The sequence below is a fragment of the Somniosus microcephalus genome, chromosome 2 (assembly GCF_052327205.1).
Source record: "Somniosus microcephalus isolate GS21.2 chromosome 2, FLI_Smic_1.0, whole genome shotgun sequence".
Lineage (NCBI taxonomy): Eukaryota > Metazoa > Chordata > Chondrichthyes > Squaliformes > Somniosidae > Somniosus > Somniosus microcephalus.
In genome coordinates, this window is record NC_140988.1 from 152,864,155 (window position 1) to 152,889,294 (window position 25,140).

At 46.5% G+C, this 25,140-nt stretch overlaps 1 protein-coding gene across 6 annotated transcripts in view; it reads right to left on the bottom strand.

Moving 5' to 3' along the window:
- The window catches only part of mapk10 (mitogen-activated protein kinase 10), a 485,536-nt gene that overhangs the window by 19,646 nt on the left and 440,750 nt on the right, over nucleotides 1–25,140 (bottom strand). For 2 of the 6 annotated variants that reach the window (XM_085963717.1, XM_085963707.1), the window contains exons 11-13: nucleotides 11,359–11,422; nucleotides 9,837–9,914; nucleotides 9,513–9,669 (exon numbers count right to left, since the gene is read on the bottom strand). In XM_085963717.1, the coding sequence (XP_085819843.1) occupies nucleotides 9,647–9,669; nucleotides 9,837–9,914; nucleotides 11,359–11,422 (165 nt within the window). In that variant the 3' untranslated portion in view covers nucleotides 9,513–9,646. Of the gene's footprint in view, nucleotides 1–9,509; nucleotides 9,670–9,836; nucleotides 9,915–11,358; nucleotides 11,423–25,140 lie in introns of those variants that run through there. The other 4 variants (XM_085963726.1, XM_085963697.1, XM_085963687.1 and 1 more) reach the window with 3 other exon arrangements.

Genomic DNA, 25,140 nt, shown 5'->3' on the forward strand with positions numbered 1-25,140 from the left:
GGCGAATTTTGCTGCGCACGCGCTGCCTGTACAGTCGCACGCGTTCTGCCTCTGAACCCCTTCGTTCAGAGGACAGGAAATGCCGGTTTTCCCCGCATGCGCTGTGCATGCTGAAAACCGGCATTTCCTCCGGACAGACGCGTAAGTACCCCGACCGTACTCGCGCGTTTGGAAGGGAATTACTGGGCCAACATTTTACATGTCAATAAAATGAAAAATTTAACAATTGCACAATTTGCCCCCTCGCATCTGCGACTGAGGGTCCAAGGAGGTGCATTGCGCAACAGGTCATCGTCGTACGTATCCTCACACTGTTCCCTTTCGGGAACTGTATGAAGTGGTGGAAGGATTTCTGGCCACGTTAACACTCCTTCCATGACCATAACCATCTTCATACCAGCCATTAGGGTGGTTAGTCCTATGGCGTGAGGGTTTTACGGGCTCCCACAACCCATCTGAGGGGGGGGGCCACCCACACCCGCGGACGCAAGTATCCCGCTGGATGTCCACCCAGAATTTATAGTTGGAGCTCCGACTCCACTTGCCGGGACTGTCTGGAGCGGGGTTCGAAACCCTACTCCTTCTGGCTCAGCGGCGGGGATGCTTACCGCTACGCAAAAGGCCCACTCCGCGCAAAAGGTGACACCCATACGTTTCCTGCGCCTTTTCCCTCCCCGTGACTGGAGCCCTATGCTGCCACTTGAAAGACCAAGCTATCATCTGTCCTTTTTGCGGCGCCTTTGACTTCTCATTACCAATGATGAGCAGGCGCTGCGCCTCCACCTCGTTGAGGAGATTGCTGAGGTCATCATCAGTTCAATTGTGAGTTCTTTTAATGCCGTGAATTGTGCTCATTCCAGCCATTTCACGTTGCTAATCGGATTGGGCCTTTTGCGTAGCAGTAAGCATCCCCGCCGCTGGGCCAGAAGGAGTAGTGTTTCGAACCCCACTCCAGACAGTCCCGGCAAGTGGAGTCGGAGCTCCGGCTCTAAATTCTGGGTTGACATCCAGTGGGATATTTGCGTCCGTGGGTGTGGGTGGCCCCCCCTCCTTGTATAGCTTGTGGGAGCCCGTAAAACCCTCCCGCCATAGGACTAACCACCCTAATGGCTGGTTCAAAGATGGTTACGGTCACGGAATGAGCGTTAATCACGGCCAGAAATCCTTCCACCACTTCATACAGTTCCCCAAAGGGAACAGTGTGAAGACACGTATGACAATGACATTGCTAAATAAATAAATGGAATTTAAAAAATTCTTTTAGGGCTTTTAAAAGTCTTTAAATTGCTTTAATTCTGTTTAAAACGACTTCAGATTCTTCAAAATAATGTAAACGTTTTTAAAAGTTTATAAAAGTTACCAAAATCTTCAAAAAACTTCCAAAAACCTATTTAAAATGCTGCTTTGCATGTAAAAATGCTTAGCAGCTTGTCAGAAACATTGGGGGCGTGTCCTGTTAAACTGAGACCTCAAGGGGCGTGTCTCAGTTGCACAGCGCGCTACAGGCTTCGCGCTGGCTGCACTCCTGGGCGGCGTGACGTCAGACGCTGCCCGGGATTCTTCTTTTTGAAACACGAATTCCAGGCGTCCCTGGAGGTGATCGGCAGGCGCGTCGGGTAAGTGCATATCGGGGGCTTACACGCGCGGCAAGCCTCCGACCCGAATTACTGGGCCTATTTGTCACCCTGACGAGAGCAACTGTCTGAAGTGCTCTTTTACGTACTCCAAGATGCTCCCCTAGTGGCTGTAACATTGGAGAAGGGAGGCTCATAAGATGCTGTGGTCTGCAACCTGTAGGATCAGGCCTAAAAGGGCCCAGTTGCAGAATGCAACAACTGGGTGTCTGCTGGGGCAATCTGGCCCAGCATAGTTTCTAGCATCAGGGTGGACATTTGTTCAGGAGGTTTCAAGGGTGCAGAAGTGTTGCCATCATGAGAGATAGCTTCATTTTCCATTCCCATTGCACAACTGACTCTGGACTGCAGCTCAATATTCCTACTGATGTGCAGGAGAGCAGACGCGAGGAGATCACTGATCCAGGTGAATCCCTAACCATTTGATCCCCCAGCCTGCCCAAGGTAGAGTTGAAGGATAAGCCCAGAGTCTGCATGGCTCTAATATGAGCATCCCTGAGAGATGCTATTCATGGTATCTGTGGGGTGAGGGAGTCAGCTGCAACAGGTATTGAGGTGACTACACATTTCATGGTTTACTGCAGAGTGTTGATGCATGAGAACCACACACAAGTGGGTATTGGACTCCACCATACTATGCAGCGACCGAAGGCTGCACTGGCACACTGAAGGCGGTGTTGGACTTCGTCGTCGACGTCTGCCCTTGTTGACAGTAGGCTCCCGAGGTATGGAAAGTGGTCCACATTGTCCAAGGCCTTGTCGTGGATTTTGATAATCGGGGGGCAGTACTGTGTGGCGGGGGCAGGTTGGTAGAAGACCTTTGTCTTACGGATGTTTAGAGGAAGAGAGTGTTTGAAGACCAGGACCTCAAACCCGGCACTAAGCTCATGGTCTACAGAGCAGCAGTGATACCCGCCCTGCAGTATGCCTCAGAGACATGGACCATGTACAGCGGGCACCTCAAAGCACTGGAGAGGTACCACCAACGCTGCCGCCGCAAGATCCTGCAAATCCATTGGCAGGATAGGCGCACCAACGTCAGTGTTCTTGCTCAGGCCAACATCCCCAGCATCAAAGCTTTGACCATGCTCGATCAGCTCCGATGGACGGGTCACATTGTCCGCATGCCCGATACGAGACTCCCAAAACAAGCGCTCTACTCGGAGCTCCGGCATGGCAAGAGAGCCCCAGGTGGGCAGAGGACACATTTCAAGGACACCCTCAAAGCCTCCTTGAAAAAGTGTAACATCCCCACCGACACCTGGGAATCCCTGGCCCAAGACCGCACAAAGTGGAGGAGAAGCATCCGGGAAGGCGCCGAACACCTCGAGTCTCTTCGCCGGGAGCAAGCGGAAGCCAAGCGCAAACACCGGAAGGAGCGCACGTCAACCCAAGCACCCCACCCACCCGCCCCTTCAACCACCGTCTGCCCCACCTGTGACAGAGACTGTAGGTCCCGCATTGGACTCATCAGTCACCTGAGAACTCATTTTTAATGTGGATGCAAATCATCCTCGGTTCCGAGGGACTGCCTAAGAAGAAGAAGAAGGAGACTATGCAGCATGTTTTGGAACCTTTTTGTCTGGCTATCAATGTCTTCAGCAATTGTTAGTCTACAGAAATGATTTATTGGGTCTGTATCTCTGTCCTCTTTGGCGGATCTAAGACATGAACTTCCTTGCCATCTCCAGCTGCTCCTGCTCCTCTGTGCTCAGTGAATCCCCAGTGCAGTCCCCTCAAACTCACAACGTAAGTCAACTCTGATGAAGGCTCCACATTTGAAATATTAACTTGTCAGTTTTCTCTCCACAGATGCTGACTGATCTGCTAGCATTTTCTGTTTTTGGTTCAGATTTCCGGCATCTGCAGTATCCTAATCTCTGTTTACTATCTAAATCACATGGGATGCCAATTTCTGTGCTCGTGCTTGACATGGTAAGAGCAAGTGATGGTGCATTGTGAGCTAAGTGCTCATTTACATTCTGTTTGGCACTAGCATCTGAGCCTTCTGATTGGATATGTGCATGCATAGTGTTAGTTGAACACTAGAGGGCCCCCTGATGGAAGTAAGCCTACTGTAGCAATTACACTCCAGGGTCTCCTCGTATTTGCAGAGATGATTCTACAGTCTGAAACAAAAAGGGGAGAGGGACAGGGATTAGGATGTAGTTTTGATGGCAAGCACTATGCCACAGCAGATTGCCATGCTCAGGAGATTGGTGAGTGTGACTGAAAGAGTTAAGTAGAAAAACAAGAAAAAAGGAAGATGCCAACAAATTCTGCTGTGACAGGCCTTCAGCCAATGCTGGTGGCTGCGCATCTTCTCATTATGTGAACGGCAGTCACTTCCATGAGGGGAGGGTACTTGAAGAGTGGCGGTATCTCCTCCTGTGCTGGTTGTTTGCTCCCTGTTGGGAGCAAGAAGACTGGAAGCAGGTAAATATGTGCCCTAGGCAAGGGCTTTCCACCCTCGCCATGTATGAGTCAGTTTAGTGTGCATGATGACAGGAAGAAGCAACAAGTGTGGCCAAGAGGAAGAAATAGTTCTGAGGGCAGCAGCGGTTTTTGAGGGTGTGAGTGAAAGCAAAAAGGAGACATAATGAAGGCTTCTTTGCTGACCTATGGACAATCATGGGAAATGAGTTAGGGCAGGATTGATTGTGCAAAGGCAAAGTTAGAGTCCTACAGAAAGAACAAGAGATGTAACGGGGAGTCTTACCTTGGCACTCTTGATGAGATCATTAAATTCCTCTCTGCACTGCAGTCAGGTACTGGAGATAAAACTGATCACATTCACATGTGCCACTTCTTGTCCTGCCCGTTCACCATCCAAGGGAAAGAGGACCTCCCTCCACCAGCATCCCCACAACTGTATCCAAAAACCTTGGCTTCTTTCAGCATCATAAGTTGCTTCCCTGCTTTGGCCACAAAAAAACACCTCCCTTTAAGCTACTGAAGGCCTTTAAGAATCTGCAGTAGTGCCCAATTTCCCACCTTCTTGTCAGCAAGCCTCTGAACTCAGAACCTTCTGACTCAGATGCAAGAGTGCTACCCACAGAGCCACAGCTGACACAAAACAAAACTGCTAGAAAATTGGACTAAACTGAACAGTGCAATACACCTGGAGCTGCTCTGTACAAATTACATCCACACTGTAGCAAATATCAGGCACTGTAAATTAGTTATACAGTTACTAACATCATTTTATTTCTTTCAGTTGGAGGTCCAATGCCATTTAGTATAACCAAGCTGGGCCAACATGTGATGAACTTAATTCCTGAGAACATAATAATCCTATTCTACAGCTCAGGTCATAAATTTATAATATTAACTAACACTATAGGTCAACATTGTAAATTCCTAGTGAAGCATTTCCTCCACAAACAGTAAGTGGGGTCTACAGGATTATCAAAAGGCTCTTTTTTGCATCTTTTATTCTGAGATCTTGGGGGTAATTCTGAATTTGTGCGATAGTGTAAAATGGGCGATAGCAAATCAGCAGCTTGTTTTACATCTCTCCTGATTTGCATTTCCAGTGTAATGGCCTTAAACAAGTGGGCCACTCGTAACAGGACCTCCTGGTTTTCAAAGCCAACTGGACCTCAGCTATCAAGAACAAACAAATTGCTTCAACCCTTAAACTCACATTGCTCCCAGCACAAGCACAACTGTCCAAGAAAATCTTAGTGTATCAACCTATTGCTTCTACAGCACCATGGAATCAAAATGTACAATAGCTTCATAAAGTATATATCTAAATATAAACCCTTGTAAATACAATTTTGGAAAACTTAGAATCATAGAATCATACAGCAATAACGGGTCCATCGAGCTCTTTGAAAGAGCTTTCAATTAGTCCCACTCCCCTGCTCTTTCCCTCTAGCCCTGCTATTTTTTTCCTTTATAAGTATTTATCCACTTCCCTTTTGAAAGTTATTATTGAATCTGCTTCCACCACCATTTCAGGCAGTGCATTCCAGGTCATAACAACTGAGTAAAAAAATTCTCCTCATCTCCCCACTGGCTTTCTTGCCAATTATTTTAAATCTGTGTCCTCTGGTTACCGACCCTCCTGCTTGAAGAAACAGTTTCTCTCTATCTATATCAAAACCCCATACAATTTTGAACAACTCTATTAAATCTTCCCTTAACCTTCTCTGCTCCAAGTAGAACAACCCCAGCTTCTCGAGTCGCTCCACATAACTGAAGTCCCTCATCCCTGGTACAGTACCATTCTAGTAAATCTCCTCTGCATCCTCTCCAAGGCCTTGACATCCTTCCTAAAGTGTGATGCACAGAATTAGATACAATACTCCAGCTGATGCCTAATCAGTGATTTATAAATGTTTAGCACAACTTCCTTACTTTTGTGCTCTATGCTTCTATTTATAAAGCCCAGGGTCCCATATGGATTTTTAATGGCTTTATCAACTTGTCCTGCCAGCTTCAATGACTTGTGTATGCAAACACCCAAGTCTTTCTGTTCCTGCACCCCATTTAAAATTATACCATTTAGTTTATATTGCCTCTTATCATTTTTCTTGCAAAAATGCATCACTTCACACTTCTCTGCATTAAATTTCAGCTGCTTCATCAATGACCTTCACTCCATCATAAGGTCAGAAGTCGGGATGTTCGCTGATGACTGCACAGTATTTAGCGCCATTCGCAACTCCTCAGATAATGAAGCAGTCCATGCCCGCATGCAGCAAAACCTGGATGACATTTAGGCTTGGGCTGATAAGTGGCCAGTAACATACGCGCCACACAAGTGCCAGGCAATGACTATCTCCAACAAACGAGCATCTTACCACCGCCCCTTGACATTCAACGGCATTACCATCGCTGAATCCCCCACCATCAACAACCTGGGGGGTCACCATTGACCAGCAACTCAACTAGACCAGCCACATAAATACTGTGGCAACAAGAGCAGGTCAGATCCGCGGGCGGATGTTTCCGATCATCAAAAAATCGACGCATTTACCTGGTGGTCCAGGATATACGGAGACTTGCGATCCTGGGTCTCTCCTGGTAGAAATGCGTAGAGGCCCACGTATCCCAGGGTGCAGGCGGTTCGCAAGTGCCCCTGGGACCACGTGGGCCAGCCCAACCAATGAAAGAAGGGAATCCCCATTCATACTTATGGGGGACTGTCATAAGTATGAATGGGGATCACTTAAAAAATACACGAACACATGAAATACATTTTTTTAAATGACATATATAAAATTGATTAAAATGGCATTTAATTAAATATTTTAAACAAAAATTTTATTTTTTGAATTTTTTTAAAATATGTTTTAACGGGGCTAAATATAAACTTAGCTTATTGGACATGGTTTTTAATGTATAAGTGAGTGATAAAATTTTATTTTTCTATTTTTTAAAAACTCTTATGCTGGTAAAAGCAGGCGTAAGGCATAAGAATTTCACGGCCTTTCAGCGGGCGGAAGTTGGGCAAATAGCACAACTCTTCACCCGCAGAGGCCCATCTCCCGGGGATGCGGAGGATCTGTCAATCTTGATTTTAATGCCTTTCTTTAAACAGTAAGTGGCGATGGTATTATGCTGCAAGCTAGTTAGCAGCTGTTGGATCGTAAGGAGACCCAATTAACATCATTAACCTCAGGACAACTGTGTGATTTTGGGCAGCTGTCCAGGAACTTTCTGCCGCTAAAGGGGATCAGCTGCTATTTCACTGCTAAACTGATTTTTTTTAAATATAAAATATTTTGCTGGTGGTGTAGTGAATGTGCTGGCTCAAGGAGAAAGAAGAGCCATTCCGCTCAGCACCAAGGCACACGGGTAGATCTCGACTTTGTGAGATAGTGTAAAATGGGTGCTAGCAGATCGGCAGCCCACTTTACAGCTCTCCTGATTTTAATTTCCATTGACTTCAATGTAAATAAAAATGACTAGAGATATGAAACGGGCTGCCGATTTGCCAATTATCTCACAAAGTCAAGGTCTACCCCAATTACCCACATGGGGAGTTTCTGCTCATTGCTGTGATGCTGTGCAGAGGCCACCCTAAGTAGGAGAGAGCTAAAACTGGAGAGTCACTCCTCGCAGGCCTCCAATCAGCTCTCTAACCTCTGCGCTCAGCCGAGGGTGGGCGTATGAGTGGGCTGTATCACCAAGGTGAATACTGGAAATAATAATGAATATTAACTCAGCCTGCCCACCCTCTCTGGCATGGAGGGGAAAAAATAATCAAGATAGCAGAGGGATCTGATGATCTCACAAAGTTTATTGAAAAAAGAGCAGTTACAGAAAATGGCTCAAAAATCAGTCTCCTTGAAAACCATAATTAAAATTAAAATGAGTCTCTAAAGGCAAAATAAAAATTTATTTCATGTCAAACCTGTTTGCTTAAGGCATATAGGCCTAGAAATTCAGTTTGGGCCCGCCAGCTGGTTTGCGCCCAAAAGTTAGCGCTGGGCGGGGAGCCATTTGCGACCGTCAGAAATTCAGTTTATGCGCCCCAAGTCGGAACCGGACGCTATTCCAGGGTGTGGCCGCCCCCGCTTGGGGCGCTGAAACTGAATTTCAGCGCTGTAGGCGCCGCTGCGCCACCCGATGCGGTGCGGCAGGCTGCGGTACTGCAGGCCTCCTCCTTCTCTTAAGGTGGAGGTGCCTGCAACGGGGAGATCGCCGCTGGATTGTGCCGGCAAATGAGCCTGGCACCACGGAGAAGTGCCGGGCTCGCGGAAAGCAGCCGGCAATGCCGCGGGGGGGGTGGTGGAGGAGGCCGGGAAGGAGGTGCGGGCAGGCGGCCGCCGAAAAAGCGGCCGGCCGCACCTCCACCTTTATGCGCCCCACTAAGGCTGCAGTAAGGCCCTGGTCTCCGGATGTAAGTAGCGGCCGCCACGGAGGAGGCGGCGGCAACTGAATATGGGATTCGGGCCGGCATCGGGGCGGAACTGGGGCACTGCGCACACCGATGACGTCATCGGTGCCGGCGCAGCGCTACTGGCTACCGCCGCCATTACCGCAGCGCTGAATATCGGCGCGAACTCCTCTATTGGCGCAAAAGCCCTCTTTGGGCGAAAACTGGGCGCAAAGCCAACCGAATTTCTAGGCCATAGAGTTTTTTTTTTAAGATGAAAGGACATTGTAGGGACAGAATATTGAAAATACTCCTCATGTGACAGTCCTAAATCAGAAAAGCAGTTAGGGATTATATTTTCCTTCATTAACTAATTTTAGACCAATAGCAGACAAGAGTGCATCTACTTTTTCACTAAAATGAGAGGCTAACCCCTTCCCCCCTGCAGATTACCTGTGCATTTCATTCTTTGTTACTGAGTTGGAGCTTATTTATGGGGAATAAATGTCAGCCTTTCCAGCGACACCCAATCCCGACAATGCATTAAAAAAACAAGTTGGTGAGAAGGTAGTCACCGCACTAGTGAAAACAACTGCCAAATGTTAAAAGTCTGAAAATCTTTAGCATACATTGGAAAAAGCATATTGCTGGGCATCAGTTATGTGGATTCTTCATTTGTGCTCAATTGCATTTCACGTACTCTGTTCTAATTTTGTTTGAAACGGTGGCATAGTGGTTAGCACTGTTGCCACACAGCGCCAGGGACCCAGGTTCAAATCTGGCCTCAGGCAACTGTCTGTGTGGAGTTTGCACATTCTCCCTGTGTCTGCGTGGGTTTCCTCCGGGTGCTCCGGCTTCCTCCCACAGTCCAAAGATGTGCGAGTTAGGTTGATTTGGCTATGATAAATTGACCCTTAGTGTTAGGGGATTAAATACATGGGGTTACGGGGATAGGGTGGGACATGTGTCGGTGCAGGCTCGATGGGCCGAAATGGCCTCTATCTGCACTGTGGGGATTCTGTGAAACAAGGAAATCACTGCTTTGAAAACCATTCACTGCCCCCTGGTGGCCAGCAAAGGTAACCCAGATATATAAGAATCACCAACTATAGAGGCGATCCAGCACAAGTTAGAAATATGAGGAGCAATGATTCTAAGATGATTTTTGTTACCTTATTGATCAATGTGCCATTTTGTTCTTTTCTGGTGATTTAAGATAAAACAAAAACCCTTTAGCTGTAGAAAACTTTCAACTGATGATTAAACATGGAATGCACTAATAGAAACAATGGAAAAAAAGCGGAATAGGATATGTATAACAACATTTGAGAATAAATCTTATTATCTGTGTACAGGGTTACTGGATTTACCTGAGGGAGACGGTTGCCCCTTCACAACACCATTTTTAGTTTTCTCCTCAAAATCCATCACCTCCTTGTAGATTAATTCTGTTAATAAAAACAAAAATCAAAGTAACATATTCAGCCACAGAAGCCACATTTACCAGTGTCCTAGTCCTTCAGTCACTTTGACATGAATATTTCTCATGACAGGCAGTAACACATTACCTCTGGAGCTTGGCCTACCTATTTATTATTCAGTGCATTTTACGCTGCTGCAAGATAGTTCAGTGATCTGTTGCTGCTTAGGACAAAGGTACAGCTGTCATCAGTGGCAGAGAGAAGGGTTGGTGAATCCCATCTGATTAGTAACTGTAAGCTGGCTGGCAACGAGGTTGATCGTAGGAGGAATTTCGAGAATGGGGGGGGGGAGGGGCGCAAATTCAGCAAGGGGTCTGCTATTTGGGGTGGAACCGAGATCTGCTGGTTTCCGCCCCATTGAAGGCAAGTTAAAAAATTGCACTTTGCAACGCTGCAGAGCAAATCTGGGGCTGTGACTGAGGGCATTCCCGGGCTACTCCAGGAGTTTCAGCCAGCAGGCTGAGCAGGACCTACAGCTGCCAAGAGGCAACATAGGCTCTGTTGTGGGCCTACTAAAGGCCCCATCAAAGGAGAAAACAGAGCACTTACCTTAAGCAAGTTGCTCCTCTATTCCCCAAGGGGAATCGGAAAAAGATTTTGGCCAATATACTTTTCCTGACCGGGGCGTTGGACGCTCCTTCTCGAAGTGGCATGGTATATGCCTCCTCAGCGGCGCCTCTGTTGCGCCACCAAAGGTGTGGGCACCTGTCCCAAATATTCAAATAAGCCCTTTCCCAGGATTTGGGATTGGGTTTATGGGGGGAGGTGTCAAAGGTAGGCAGAAGTCACTACCCGGCACAGTTCCACCTCCCCCAGTTTCTGTGGAATTTCTACCCCATCTTTTTCTCTCCCCCATAATTGTGTTTGAATTGAGGATAGGACTCTAGCTGTCACAGAGAACGCAAGAGCATTTGTATTTAAGAAGTCTGTAGTGTGATGACCACTAATCATTCCTGACATTGAAAATCTGAAAATCAAGGGACTTTTGGGTAATCTCATCAACTCAACTTTATTTATTCCATTCCCATTTACTCTATTCCGCTCCTTTGGCAGAAATTCAATGTGGACAATGGTAAAGTTGTTTCACCCAATAGTGGCCAGTATCACCAAGCAACACTTAAACATTGGGTGCTAACAAAACTATCCAATCCTTTATTTGTTGCTGTATGTTTGCAGGCATCAAACATAACGAGGTAGATGTTCAACTTGCCGCTCGGGCATAAAACTGGTATTGAGAAACCACCGACTTTCAATTCAATTGATTTACGCCCTGACAGCGAGTTGAAAATCTGCCTATCATTTTCCACAATTTAGCAAATAGGGTAATATTCATCATACATAGAAAATATTTACATAAGATCATCTAAAGTATATGATCATAATTGTAACCAGAGTCCTTGTTTCACATTACCTTTCCATTCATCTATACTGTGCTCTCTCTCATCAAGCTGTTTATCATAGATCTGGGGAGGAGGCTATAAAACAAAGGACACATATAATACACTGCATGTCACAGAAATCTACATTTTAGTCCATTCCTCATTATGAGATTGAGAATTATCTATTTTTTTTAAATCATCCCCACACTGCATTATTAGTGATCATACCCTAGAAATTGCTGTTGGTGGATTAACTGTGAGTTATGACATGCCAACCGACAAAACCCGGAAAAGATGACAAACAGCTTCAAAAGAGCTGATGCAGCCCCTGAAGAGCTGACAGCTCAAAAAACAAGGTACAACTGAAAATGTCTCATTTTGTCCCTGGGTTTTGTTTCTTCCAATCAGCAGTGTTACCTGTCACAGTGCTATGTGCATAGAGTTCAGAACTGTTTTCTCTGCCTTGTTATTTTTTTATGACTCGTTGGTTTCCTATCCCGGGTTCGCTGAACTGTAGGTGTTGCTGTTCTCATGAGCCACTGAGATTTACACATTGGGTGTTGGGTGCACTGCAGTCAGCCGGTGATGCTTAGGTAAAGAAAGGACACATCAAGACATTCCAAGTTGGTATTTACAGGCATACAGTATTATGGGAGATAGCAGATATGTTCAATGGTAATTTGCATGAAGAGAGTGGGCTGTTTTTCTTGCTCAGCTTCAAAAGAGCTATGAAATAGCGTGGCTGTGACACTTCTGGAAAGGATCTGGAATTAGTATCCGATGCATCAATCTCCCTTGCTGCATTGCTGGCGCCATTTCAAAGTTTTCATTGGCATTTTCACCTTACCCTGCCAAGGCTTTACCATCCTGGTTGTCAAGCTGTATGCCGAGTGAAGTTATATGGAGCACACAGCAGATAACAGTTATTCTGGAAACCCTAAGATTTATACTCTGCGGTCCAGACATGTGAAGCAAAACTTCAAGATATCAATGGGATAGTTGATCATTCTGGTTGCGACATGAGCTTTGATGCACCTATATTTTGCTTCTGTCCGTGGTTGTGCATGGATGTCATGAGGCATCACATCATAGTGTACGCTTGGTCTCCCTGGAGTCATCCTTGTCCTAAGGCTGGTGTAGTTGATTGCTTTAAAATGAATGCATTGTGATGGGTAGGAAGCATTGTCCCACATGAGTCTGCACTGGTGGTCACATATCATCTTCACATTAAGGTAAAATATCCTTTCAGAACATAGCATTGTGCACAGGGACATAAAAACCCGACTGGTTCACTAATGTCCTTTAGGGAAGGAAACCTGCCATCCTTATCTGGTCTGGCCTATATGTGACTACAGTCCCACACCAACATGACTCTTAACTGCCCTAGCCTAGCAAGTCACTCAATTGCATCAAGCTCAGGCACTAGGGATGGGCAATAAATGCCACCCTTGTCAGTGACTCACACATCCTGAGAATTAATAGGAACATAGGAACAGGCCATTCAGCCTCTCAAGCTTGATCTGCCATCCAATTAGATCTTAACTCCATCTACCTGCTTTGGTTCTGTAACCCTTAATACTCTTATCTAACAAAAATCTATCAATCTCAGCTTTGAAATATTCAATTGGCCTAGCCTTAACAGGTCAATTGGTGTCACTTTTGACCACCGAACTCTGGGAAAACTCTGAAAAATTGTGTTGATCAGAGGCAAAAATGATGAAGTTGCTGGTCCTGCTAAATAATGCATCTGTGACCCTGTTGATATTTCGGTAGACAATAGGTGGACAATAAACCTCGGCGGAGGAGGCACATCCTGGGGTAAGTGCCCGCTGGTGACCTCTTGTGCTGACCTTGCTAGAGTTTGTAGGGTCAGGGGGAGGTCATCCCACATACACACTATGGCCGTACGCCCGTACCACTAGGGGCACATCTCAGGCACCCATCACCACAACATGCCAAAATGTCTGCCGGCTATTGTCATGTGTGGGGGCAGGAAATGCGCCCCCAGTAGCCCCGTTATAAAGCGAGCACATTAAAAAAAAGTTTAAAATTACATTTCTCTTCAGGGGTCCAGACCATCATCCCATCTTAGAGGCCCACAATCACCCTTTGGCAGGCCAGTATACTCCTGTTCGCTGGCTGTGCTGGTTGCTGATCCTGCCCTGATCTGCTCCTAAGCCATGCCACCAGATAACCTGACGTAGGAAGTCCCGTCCTCTCCTACAGCAACAGCCTTGCATGAGACCGGCAGAGGTTCCGCCTGTTACAAGGCACAACGGAATCCCTAAAGTAATTTCCAGACTGACTTATCCGAGTCCCACCTTATTTTCCAGCTGTTCCGCCGCAATCCTGCTTGAGTTGAGGCAAGAGTGCACTGGAAGAGTCGTGAATTTTCGGCCCCCATGTGTCCCTCAATTAGAAATAGCCAAATTCATAAAGATTGAGGGCCATGCTAACTTTAACTGCTATTGGCATGTTACTTATTGTACACTGATCTTCCTGAAGGAGATGGTACATTTCTGCTCATGCCTCCCTGGTAAAAGTCAGTCTCCTAAGTCACATCTTTACGGTCATTACCAGGCTGCCGTGCCCTCATGTAGTGGAGCAGCAGGGCTTAACACCATATGTGCCACCAGACACCACCGATAGCCCTTTCCTGTTTTTGTTGATCCTCCTATGCCATGCCCAGTGCTAGAGTTGCACTGAATGTAGTTCCAATAGTGCCCAAGAATGTGGAAGAAAATAGGAAACAACTCACCTTTGAATGAACATAAGAGATAGGAGCAGGAGTAGGCCATTCAGCCCTTCGAGCCTGCACCGCCATTCAATGAGATTATGGCTGATCTTCTGCCTCAATTCCATTCACCGGCCCTATCGCCATATCCCTTGATTCCCTTACTAGTCAGAAATCTATCGACTTCTGTTTTGAATATACCCAATGACTGAGCCTCCACAGCCCTCCGGGGTAGAGAATTCCAAAGATTCACCACCCTCTGTGTGAAGAAATTTCTCATCTCAGTCCTGAATGGCCTACCCTTTATCCTGAGGCTGTGGCCCCTGGTTCTAGACTCCCCAGCCAAGGGAAACACTCTCCCAGCATCCACCCTATCAAGCCCTGTAATAATTTTGTATGCTTCAATGAGATCCCCTCTCATTCTTCTGAATTCAAGAGAATACAGGCCTAGTTTACTCAATCTCTTCTGATACGACAGTCCTGCCATCCCAGCAATCAACCTCGTGAACCTTCATTGCACTCCGTCTATGGCAAGTATATCCTTCCTTAGGTAAGGAGACCAAAATTGTACACAGTACTCCAGGTGTGGTCTCACCAAGGCCTTATATAATTGGAGTAAGACTTCTTAACTCCTGTACTCAAATCTTCTTGTAATGAAGGCCAGCATACCATTTGCCTTCCTAATGGCTTGCTGCACCTGCACATTCACTTTCAGTGACTCATGTACAAGGACACCCAGGTCCCTTTGAGCATCTGCATTCTCCAATCTTTCACCATTTAGGAAATACTCTGCCTTTCTGTTTTTTCTACCAAAGTGGATAACTTCACATTTATCCACATTATATTCCATCTGTCATGTTCTCGCCCACTCACTGAGCCTGTCGAGATCCCCTTGAAGCCTCTTCACAACTGACACTGCCGCCTAGCTTTATGTCATCAGCAAATTTGGAAATGTTACATTTTGTCCCCTCATCCAAATCATTGATATAGATTGTGAATAGCTGGGGCCCAAGCACCGATACTTGCGGTACCCCACACAATTCTAGCTTTGTTACTGCAGCCCCTCCAGTAACACCTCCTGTTCCATTTGGGCTAGATGAATGCATCACATTAGCAGCAGTAGCAATAGTGGCTGCTTCTCCCTTAACTTCCCAATTTGCCAGCTTAATTGAACTAACACACAAAACCAGTGCATTACCGCTTGTACTTCAATTTGTATGTACAGCAATTTTCTTAGTGTCGGGAAATGCAGTAGTGTACTGATATTGGAAAACTATGTCATACTGTTGTTGCTATTCAGTGGGAAAGAAGATAAAAGTGAACAAAGCATCAGTCACTTGTTTGATACATCTATGGACAGCAAATTGGTTGATACTGCAGATGATCCCCAAGCTAGCCTGCAAGGATACAGAGGCATAACAGTGTTATGTATTATGTGTTCTCCTCCCATCTGCGGTGGCACTGTCACAGTAGATAAATGGTTGGGTTTGTTCTCTTGGTTGGGTTTTTGTTCTCTTTGTTCTGTTCTCTCCAGAACCTTCCTTTTGAATAAAGAAACCTCATGTTTGAATCTCTGGGTTCTGAGCACTAATTGTGTCTAGGTAGAAAGGTACAGACACAACAAAGTGGCGACGAGGATCAGATGAATCTGCGTTGTGGGAACTTTCTTGTTTTCGACTACAAAACACTCGGAACAGAGATTGCAACATTACATTAACGTTACGGGTGCAGTGAGTAACAGAAATTAAAATTTGAAACGTGAGATGGCTACTATATTCGGAAACATCGGTGATTTTGATGAAAATGTTGAGCAATAGAGCGCTTATACGGAACGTTTTGACTATTTTGTTTTGGCGAATGCGGTGGCAAACGATAAGGTCGTGCCTACCTTTTTGAGTATACTGGGAGCAAAGACATTCAATTTACAGCACAGCCTTGTACAACCAGTTAAGCCAGGAACTAAAACATATAAACAACTAGTGGAAATTCTTGGAGCACATTTTTCACCGAAACCTCTGGTTATTGCTGAGAGATTTAGATTTCACAAACGGAATCAAGAGGAGGGGTAAACAGTGACTATGTTTGTTGCTGCTTTAAAAAGGTTGTCAGAACACTGCGAGTTCAAGGAGGTGCTGAATGACACCATTAGAGACAGACTCGTGTGTGGTCTGCAAAGTTCAGCCACACAGAAGCGCCTTCTTACTGAGGACAGCCTTACTCTTGAAAAGGCCATTGAAGTTAGTGTCTCCATGGAGATGGCGGAAAAGGAGGCTCACCAGTTTAGTTCAACAGGGAGAGTTCACAGGGTGTCGTCTGAACCTAAAGGTGCGCGGAACTGCACATGTTACCGTTGTGGGAAAACGGGCCATCAAGCTAATGACTGCTGGTGTACGGAGCTGGAATGCCGAAATTGTGGCAAAAAGGGTCACATTGAACATGTCTGTAGAGGTAAAAAAAAGAACAGACAGAGCTGGGAAGCATGAAAGCAAAATGTCTGTATTTGGACAAGAGAAGAAAAAGAGTGTTCATTCAGTGCAGTATGATGGAACAAGCAAAACAGAGGGGAGCGACATCTCTGAGGAGGAAGAGGTGCACATACTGATGGTTGCAGGTGGTCCAAATGGCTACTGGGTGTCACCACTGGTGGAGGGACAGTCAGTGCGGATGGAGGTGGACACAGGCGCGGCTGTGTCTCTTGTTTCAGACACTGCCTACAACAAAATGCTAAAGCATCTTACCCTTCAGCCAACAAACATTGTGCTAAAGACGTATACCGGCGAACCGGTGGCCATGAGAGGCGCCATTGAGGTGACAGTTAAATTGCCACTATATGTGGTAAAGGGAAATTACCCATCTCTACTGGGACGTGCATGGCTAGAGAAATTCACGCTGGACTGGCCTGCAGTCCGCATGATGTCAAAAGGGGAGTCAGGTCTGACTGCAGTTTTAAAAAAACATGCAGAACTCTTCAATGGTGAACTTGGGAGCATGAAAAAGTTCAGCGTGAGACTGAACATTAAACCTGACAGCAAGCCAAAGTTTCACAAAGTCCGACCTGTACCCTATGCAATTAGGCCAAAAGTTGAGGCTAACTTGGAGGCCTTAGTCGAGAATGGAGTCCTGGAGCCTGTGAGCGTGAGCAAATGGGCCACACCCATTGTTCCTGTCCTGAAAAAGGATGGATCTATTTGAATCTGCGGGGATTTTAAAGTGACTATTAACCCGGTGCTGTCTGCGGAACAGTACCCTCTTCCCCTCATTGGTGATCTTTTTACGGGCCTGGCCGGAGGGCAAAAGTTCAGCAAAATAGACTTATGCCAGGCTTATCTACAAATGCATGTCGATGACAAATCAAAGGAGTTGCTGACAATTGTGACATATAAGGGGCTATACAAGTACTGCCACCTTCCGTTTCGAATTACGTTGGCCCCTGCTCTATTCCAAAGGGCAATGGATCAGATTTTGAGTGGGCTGCCAGGAGTCCAGTGCTACCTGGACGACATCCTTGTCACTGGGACAAATGAGGAGGATCATCTTCTGAACTTGGATGCGACACTACAACGACTGAAAGAGTACGGACTCAGAGCTCGTAAAGACAAATGTGAATTCTTTCAGTCTTCAGTTGAGTACCTGGGGCATGTGATTGACGCTACTGGCCTGCATAAGGCGCCGTCAAAGGTCAAGGCGATCGTGGAGGCCCCAGCACCCCAGAATGTGAGCCAGTTATGTTCATTTCTGGGGCTACTTAACTACTATGGGAAGTTTATTCCAGACTTAGCAACATTGCTGAAGCCGTTACATCAGTTGCTATGTCAAGGCAAAACATGGAAATGGACTGAACTGTGCAATGAAGCTTTCGCCCAAGCAAAGAAAGCATTGCTGAAATCGGAGGTCCTGACACACTTCGACCCAAAGCTACCCGTGCAGATAGCATGTGATGCATCACCATATGGTGTGGGAGCAGTCATATCCCACATCATGCCTTCGGGTGAAGAGAAACCTATCGCCTTCGCATCACGCGCCTTGAACAAGGCCGAGAGTAACTATGCGCAGATCGAGCGTGAGGCCTTGGGAATCGTTTTTGGAATTCGAAAATTTCTTCAGTACCTGTTTGGGAGAAGGTTCACACTCCTGATGGACCACCGTCCATTGTGTTCAATCTTCGGGTCCCACACCGGAATTCCGTCTCTCGCTGCAAGCAGGATGCAAAGGTGGGCTTTACTGTTGTCAGGACACACATACGACATCAAATATCGCAAATCAGACTTGCACAGCAATGCAGACAGCCTCTTGAGGCTGCCCTTGCCTGTTACTCCCTCAGAGCCTCGTCAGATAGACATCTTCTACTTTAGACAAGTGGAGGGAGCACCTGTCACTGCAGTTCAGGTGCGAAGATACACCCGCAACGATCCAGTCCTGTCTGAGGTAATGGACGATGTCATTCGAGGGAGAGCTATAGGAAATTCTCCTAGTTTGAAACCTTACGTTTCAAAAAGAAATGAGCTCTCCGTCCAGGCAGGTTGTCTTCTCTGGGGACGCCGTGTCATCATTCCGCCACCTCTGAGGGAACCTGTACTGCAACAACTTCATACAGGCCACAGTGGGATGTTTTGGATGAAGGAAATGGCAAGAAGCTACTTCTGGTGGCCAGGTCTCAATGGAAATATTGAGGAGAAAGCCAAAACATGTTCCCCATGACAAAGGGTCCGGAGTGTTCCACAGCTGGCAACCCTACACCCCTGGGATTGGCCTGAAGAAGTGTGGCAGCGAGGAGATGTGGACTTCGCCGGTCCTTTCGAAGAGAAGATGTTTATGGTGGTTGTGGATGCTCGTAGCAAGTGGCCAGAGGTCGCTGTGATGAGGTCTACCACGGCAGACAAAACAATTGAGAAACTTGGTGAGATGTTCAGCCGTTATGGCTCACCGGAACAACTCGTAATTGACAACGGTCCACAATTTGTATCACAGGAGTTTGCAACCTTCCTGCAAGTGAATGGTGTCCAACGCATCAGGTCTGCGCCCTATCATCCCTCTACTAACGGCCTGGCAGAAAGGTTCGTGCAAACTTTGAAGCACGCCTTGAAGGCATCGCAAGGTCAGGGCTCAATCCACCAACGTCTGAACAGCTTCCTGTTATCCTACAGGAACGAGCCGCATGCCACAACCAAAACTTCCCCCGCTTCGCTCATGATGAAGAGGCAGTTGCGGACAAGTTTTGACTTACTCAAACCTCCAAGGGCAGAGCAGGTTGTCCAACGTCAACAACAAGCTCAAGTTGAAAGGAGAGAGAAAAGAGCCAAGGAGAGACGGTTTCATCCTGGAGAGCACGTCCTAGCTCAAAACTACAACACTGGACCGAAATGGGTTCCTGCTACGGTGATCGCGCAGACGGGCCCTGTGTCTTACACGGTTGAGACTGCTGAGAACGTCGTCTGGAGAAGACACACTGATCAACTGTTGCTAGGAGCAGAGACAGCCACAGAGGCTCCAACGGCTGGTTGGCCTTAACTGTTTCCGGATGATACCGCAAACCAGCATCCTTTGCCACAGTGCTCTTCTCCAACACAGGAAGTCAAAGAGACTGTTCCACCTGTGCAAACTCCTGACTTTCGACTGACACAGGCACCTTCTCTATCTAGGCCTGTGTCAATGCCTACTGCTGTAGAAGCCAGCAATGACCGCCGGTATCCTGTCAGAGAGCGGCGGCCTCCAAGACGCTTGGATCTATAGGCTTAGTGATTTACCCACAAGACTGGGGCAGAATAAACCCCAGGGTAAAGTCAGGGTTTGAGGCAGTCTACCTCTACCTTGGTTAGTTGAGTGCATTGAAAGTAACTTACCTGTTGAGGATTAATGTGGACATTTCATATAAGAGGGGAGGAATATGTTATGTATTATGTGTTCTCCTCCCACCTGCGGTGGCGCTGTCACAGTAGATAAATGGTTGGGTTTGTTCTTTTGGTTGGGTTTTTGTTCTCTTTGTTCTGTTCTCTCCAGAACCTTCCTTTTGAATAAAGAAACCTCATTTTTGAATCTCTGAGTGCTGAGCACTAATTGTGTCTAGGTAGAAAGGTACAGATACAACAAACAGGTGAGGGAGGAGATGGCTTTGACTGCCACCGTGTCTAAGGTAAAAGTTGGCTGCAAAGTTTTCACAGCATATGGCACAGCCCTGCAAACCTCTGTGCTGACCCGGAGCCTGCAGAGGCAGTTCCTCTCGCTTATTCCAGGGTAGATAAGCCAGGGCCTGCAGATATGCTTCTTGGTATAATGAGAGGTTCAGCCAGTCTGGCTTTGGTGCCAGCTGATCTCCCTGGCATTACGCGTTTGATATTCTTCATCTTCAAGCATGAAAACCTGTGTTAGGGGCAATTTGAAATCACCCCTTCCCCCTCTGAGAGAATAATGGCTGTTCAAAAAAAATCCAATGTAACTGTGTACCATTACGATTTCTCTTCCCCATGTGCAATGACGTTGGTAGCTTTTAACACCCACTTTCAATGGGCAGATTGAATGCTGGGTAGGACCTCCACCTGAATCTTGAAAACTGTTTGATTTGAAGCAAATTTCCCTTTTCTCCTCATGTGACGCCTGCTGGGATATGGCTCCAAAGCAACCAGCAAGTTGTTCAAGTGGCCAGTCATCCTGCATGAGCCTAGACAGTGTGTGTGAGCATTCCAGGTGGGGCATCACACCCAGGCCCAATCTCATCCTCATCCTTGCCTGACTTTCACATAGGTGCACTTTGCAGCAGGTATCACTGGATAGCAATCAGGGGCACAAACCCTGGAGGAGTCCAAGGGCATTGGGGCCAATTGTAGCATCCCGGCGGCAACTCCAGCTGAGATTGGCTAACTCAGTACACGGCAGGAATTGACTCAGCTATACTCTGACTTTACCATCAGAGCTACCTGTTTGATTTTTAAAATTGATGTTGGTGCTGAGACTTTCAGGGATTACTTGAAAGACTAATTTTTACTTTGATATCCTACCTAACAAATTACCTTGCGTATTTCTTTAAACTCTGTAACTGCTCTGAAATCCATTACAGAAATAAAAGAGAGCAGTTGACAGTTTGCGAGCACTGATGCACAGTGAATGGAGTGATTGACTCATCTGACAGCTCCTTGAACAATGTTTGTCACCTTCAGACACCTTCTGGCCTAATCAAAGGACAGTAAGCAATCAAATCTTGATGCCCTAGAGAAAAGAAACATTGCCTGGATTTGAGTGTCCTGCAAAACCATAATACAACGAAGAGGCTGAGGTGATGTTAGAAAGCCAAAGACTGAAGCTTGAGTGGTTTATAAAGCCATCTCGATCGTCACATTATCACACCTCTGTCGTACACTGCCCTCACCCAGCTATTTATGATATACCCAACCTTTCTGTGCTGTAACTCTATGCTCCGTAATTCTGCTTTGCCACCCAGGTGGGTTTCTTCCATTGTTGCCAACATGATATGGTCATTCGGGTTCATATTACCCATTGTCACCATATTTTGTCGGGATTCAGTTCTAGTGGGACAACTTGAAGCAACAGGAAAATTAGATAGAGTTACCCTTTGCTGTCGGACAGCAGGATGTTTTACTACCTTGTGTATAATTAATGAATTTCAAATAAAAAATGCTACAGCAGGCCAATAAGTAATACTTTGATTAATGAATTTATTTTTTAAGTGAATAAAAACCACGGTGCTCCTGTGAACATCACTATAAATATGGTTCTGATTAGGACAACGACAACTATTGTGAACAAAGATTGTAAATAATTCATGGTTGTTTTGAGCAGATTTTTCATATTTGTCTCTTGGAATTTCGGGTTCTAGACAGTGATTCTGCAAAACTTTAAAGTTAGCAATGACGTGTAGTTCAAAACAAATTATTTAGTGTTCGTGGATCTTTCATGGTGTTGTTTACGGTGAGTCAGAGGACATGCCATTTTTAGAATGGAGGCAACATTATATCATATAACACACAATAGGCCTGATTTTAACTCCCCACGTCCCAGACACGAAGCAGCAAAGCATTTTGGCCGAGGAATTCGATAAGGCCCAAAAACGGCTCCCGCCCATTTAGAAAACACAGGCAGCACCTTATTTTGGTGCTGCCTGCTGATTTGAATGATTTTAGTGCACAGCCCAGCCCACAGGGCACATTCTAGACACAAAAGGCATCAAGGGGTATGGGAAGAGACCGGGAATATGGTATTGAGATAGGGGATCAGCCATGATCATATTGAATAGCAGAGCAGGCTCGAAGGGCCAAATGGCCTACTCCTGCTCCTATTTTTCTATGTTTCATTGTTTCTATGTTTCAGGCTGTGCGCTCAGCAGGGGGCCCAATGTCACGCCACTGTAGGGTCACTGGAGCGAGGCTGCATTCTCTTAAAGCAAGGCTGTCAGTTTTGAAAGCAGTCTCGAGCCCTTAAAGGTGAACTGCCTTCTGAGAAAAAATTTAAATCATTCAAAAATAAGCAGTCTCTACCTCATAAAGCTCAACTCCCTTCTGAATAAAAAACACTAAAAATCATTCCAAACTAGGCAGTCTTCAGCTCTTAAAGCTGAACTGCCTTCTGTACATAAAAAATGGTAAATGTGCTTCCGCACTAACACAAATGGCTCAACAGGCCAAGGAAAGAGGGAAGGGGCACCCAGGGTCTCGCACGCAGCATTCCAGCTTTGTACAGGGGGGGTCAACACTAGAAGAGAGGTCCTCTACCCACAGGGGGCCAGGAGGCCCTCCAGAAAGAAGGATGTGGGACCAGATCGGCGGGGCCATCAATGCCAGCAGTATCACCCCCAGGGCCTGGCTCCAGTGCCCAAAAAAGTTTCATGACCTCAGATGAGTGGTCAAGGTCAGTGAATGCATCTTCAAAAGCCGTCTCCTACCAACTGAACCACTAGCCTCACACACTGCTCAATGCACGACCCCCACCCCCATCACTCACCGACCAACAATCTCTACCAAACACGAGGCACATCTCACATTCCCAGCTTCACCTCACCCCCTTGGAGGAGACGGTGCTGGCCATTATTGGCAGGAGCATGGCTGAGCCCTTGGTCAGTCACAGGGCTGAAAGAATACAAGATGCCAGTATCCTCATATGTTGGCCCAGAAATTCGGGTCTTCATGGGTGAGTACGCACGGGGTACTCACCCGTAAGCCCAATGGAAGTGCCGGTTTCCTGCATGCACTGCGCATGCGCGGGAAACCGGCATTTCCATTCCCCTGAAAGAAGGGGTTCAGAGGTCGAACGTGTGCCCAGGAGAGGCAGCGCGTGCACATCGAACTTACATTTTTTTTGCAGGTTTTCCCGGGAGGGTAAGTCTCCAGAAGTTAGACATAAAAAGCAGTCGCAAGGCCTGCTTTTTACAAGGTAAGTGGTGAATTAATTAAAATTAAGACATTTTTTCCACAGGTTTATTATTTTTAAATACTTTAAAGAAAAGTAAGTTTATTTTTAGCCCCATTAGAAAATAATTTTTTTTCCAAAAATTTAAATTATTGTTTAAAATAGTTATTTCATGTAATTTATAGTTTATTTTAAAAATGTGATTTAAAAAAAATTATTTGAAGATTTAGTTATGTTTTGGGGCTTATAGTATTTATAAGTTTGACAGCCCTTCCTGTCAAACTTATGAATGAAGCATTCCCTGCTACCATTGGCTCTCCATGGCCCACGTGATCCCAGGGGGTGCGTCGAACTAACTGCGCCCCTGGGATACGCAAGCACTGCGCGCTGACAGTTGGAGGAGGCCCAGGATCGGAATTCCACGGGGGCCCACAGCTCAACGGCCGGCGCGCCAAGGTAAGTGCAGGTCGGGGGCTTGCATCCGCGGGAAGCCCCCGACCCGAATTTCTGGGCCATCCGATATCCTCCTTCTCACATCCCACTTCCCTCTCATCCCACAATATCTTCTGATGTACAAGCTGCACATCTTGCTTTCCCACCCTCCCCTCACCACAACCCTACCCTTGTGCCTTTCTCATTTCAGACACCCAAGAAATCCAGCCTGCCCAGCCAGTGGTTGACCAAGAAAAGGGAGAGGAGGGTAAAGAAGAAGAAGAAGAAACACCATCATTCGATTTGACACTTCCAGCCACCAGCTCCTCAAGGTCGTCCTGCAAGGCTACCTGCAGTGTCCCCCACTGAAGGTCAGCAGCCTTCCACCAGCCATGCTGCAGCCACTGGGGTAGCACTGAATGACATCACTAGGATAGGCAAAGGCACACACAAGACATTCACTAAGGGAATGCACAAGGGTGATTAGTTGATTTTTTGATGTAATATTGGATACATTTATGGATAAAGTTGGATTGTAAAGTTTGCTTTGTGGTGGCTTTTATTTCAGCATTGTGGCCAAGAGGATGCTGTGATGGTCAGTAACAGAGGGAAGGTAAGGTGTGGGACTATTGCTGAATAGGGAATTGGGGTTGTGGTCACTGGTACCATAGTCGAATGATTCGATCACAGACAGCCTGGGAAGAAAGGGGCTTTCTGGGTTTCCTCCTTTGGACGCCGTATGCCTGCTGGCAAGGGCTGTGCCCTCATGATAACGAGGTTGTGGAGCATGCAGAGGGAAGGTAAGGTGTGGGACAAATGTTGAAAGGGAATTTGGGTTGTGGTCACTGGTACTGCAGATGATTCGATCCCGGATATCCCAGCCAGAAAGAGGATGTCTGGGTTGCTGCCTTCCTTCTGCTTCCTCCATTTGTTTCTTCCTCTTCTCTCTGTGAGCAGCTTGTCCCATTTGCTGCCACTGCTTTATCTCCATGTGATGTTGCAGCCCAAGGGGGACTGCAACTAGAGCCCCCAGGACTGGGAGCAAGTGGTCTTCTCAGAGGCATTCCTTTAACATCTAAAGCCGTGCAAACGTACAGCAGCACTCCCTGCACACTTTAACAACTTTTTAAATGTATTGCAGCAAGCCACTGCTCCAATGAAATATTTAAAAAATTCCAAAAGCTGAAATCGAAACTTAGCTGAAAGCCTTTAAGAAGCGCTGACAGCGTCTCTGTACAACTGCTGCCCACACGTTCTTCCTTGCGTGATTAGGAGAGGTGGTATGGAGTGCGGT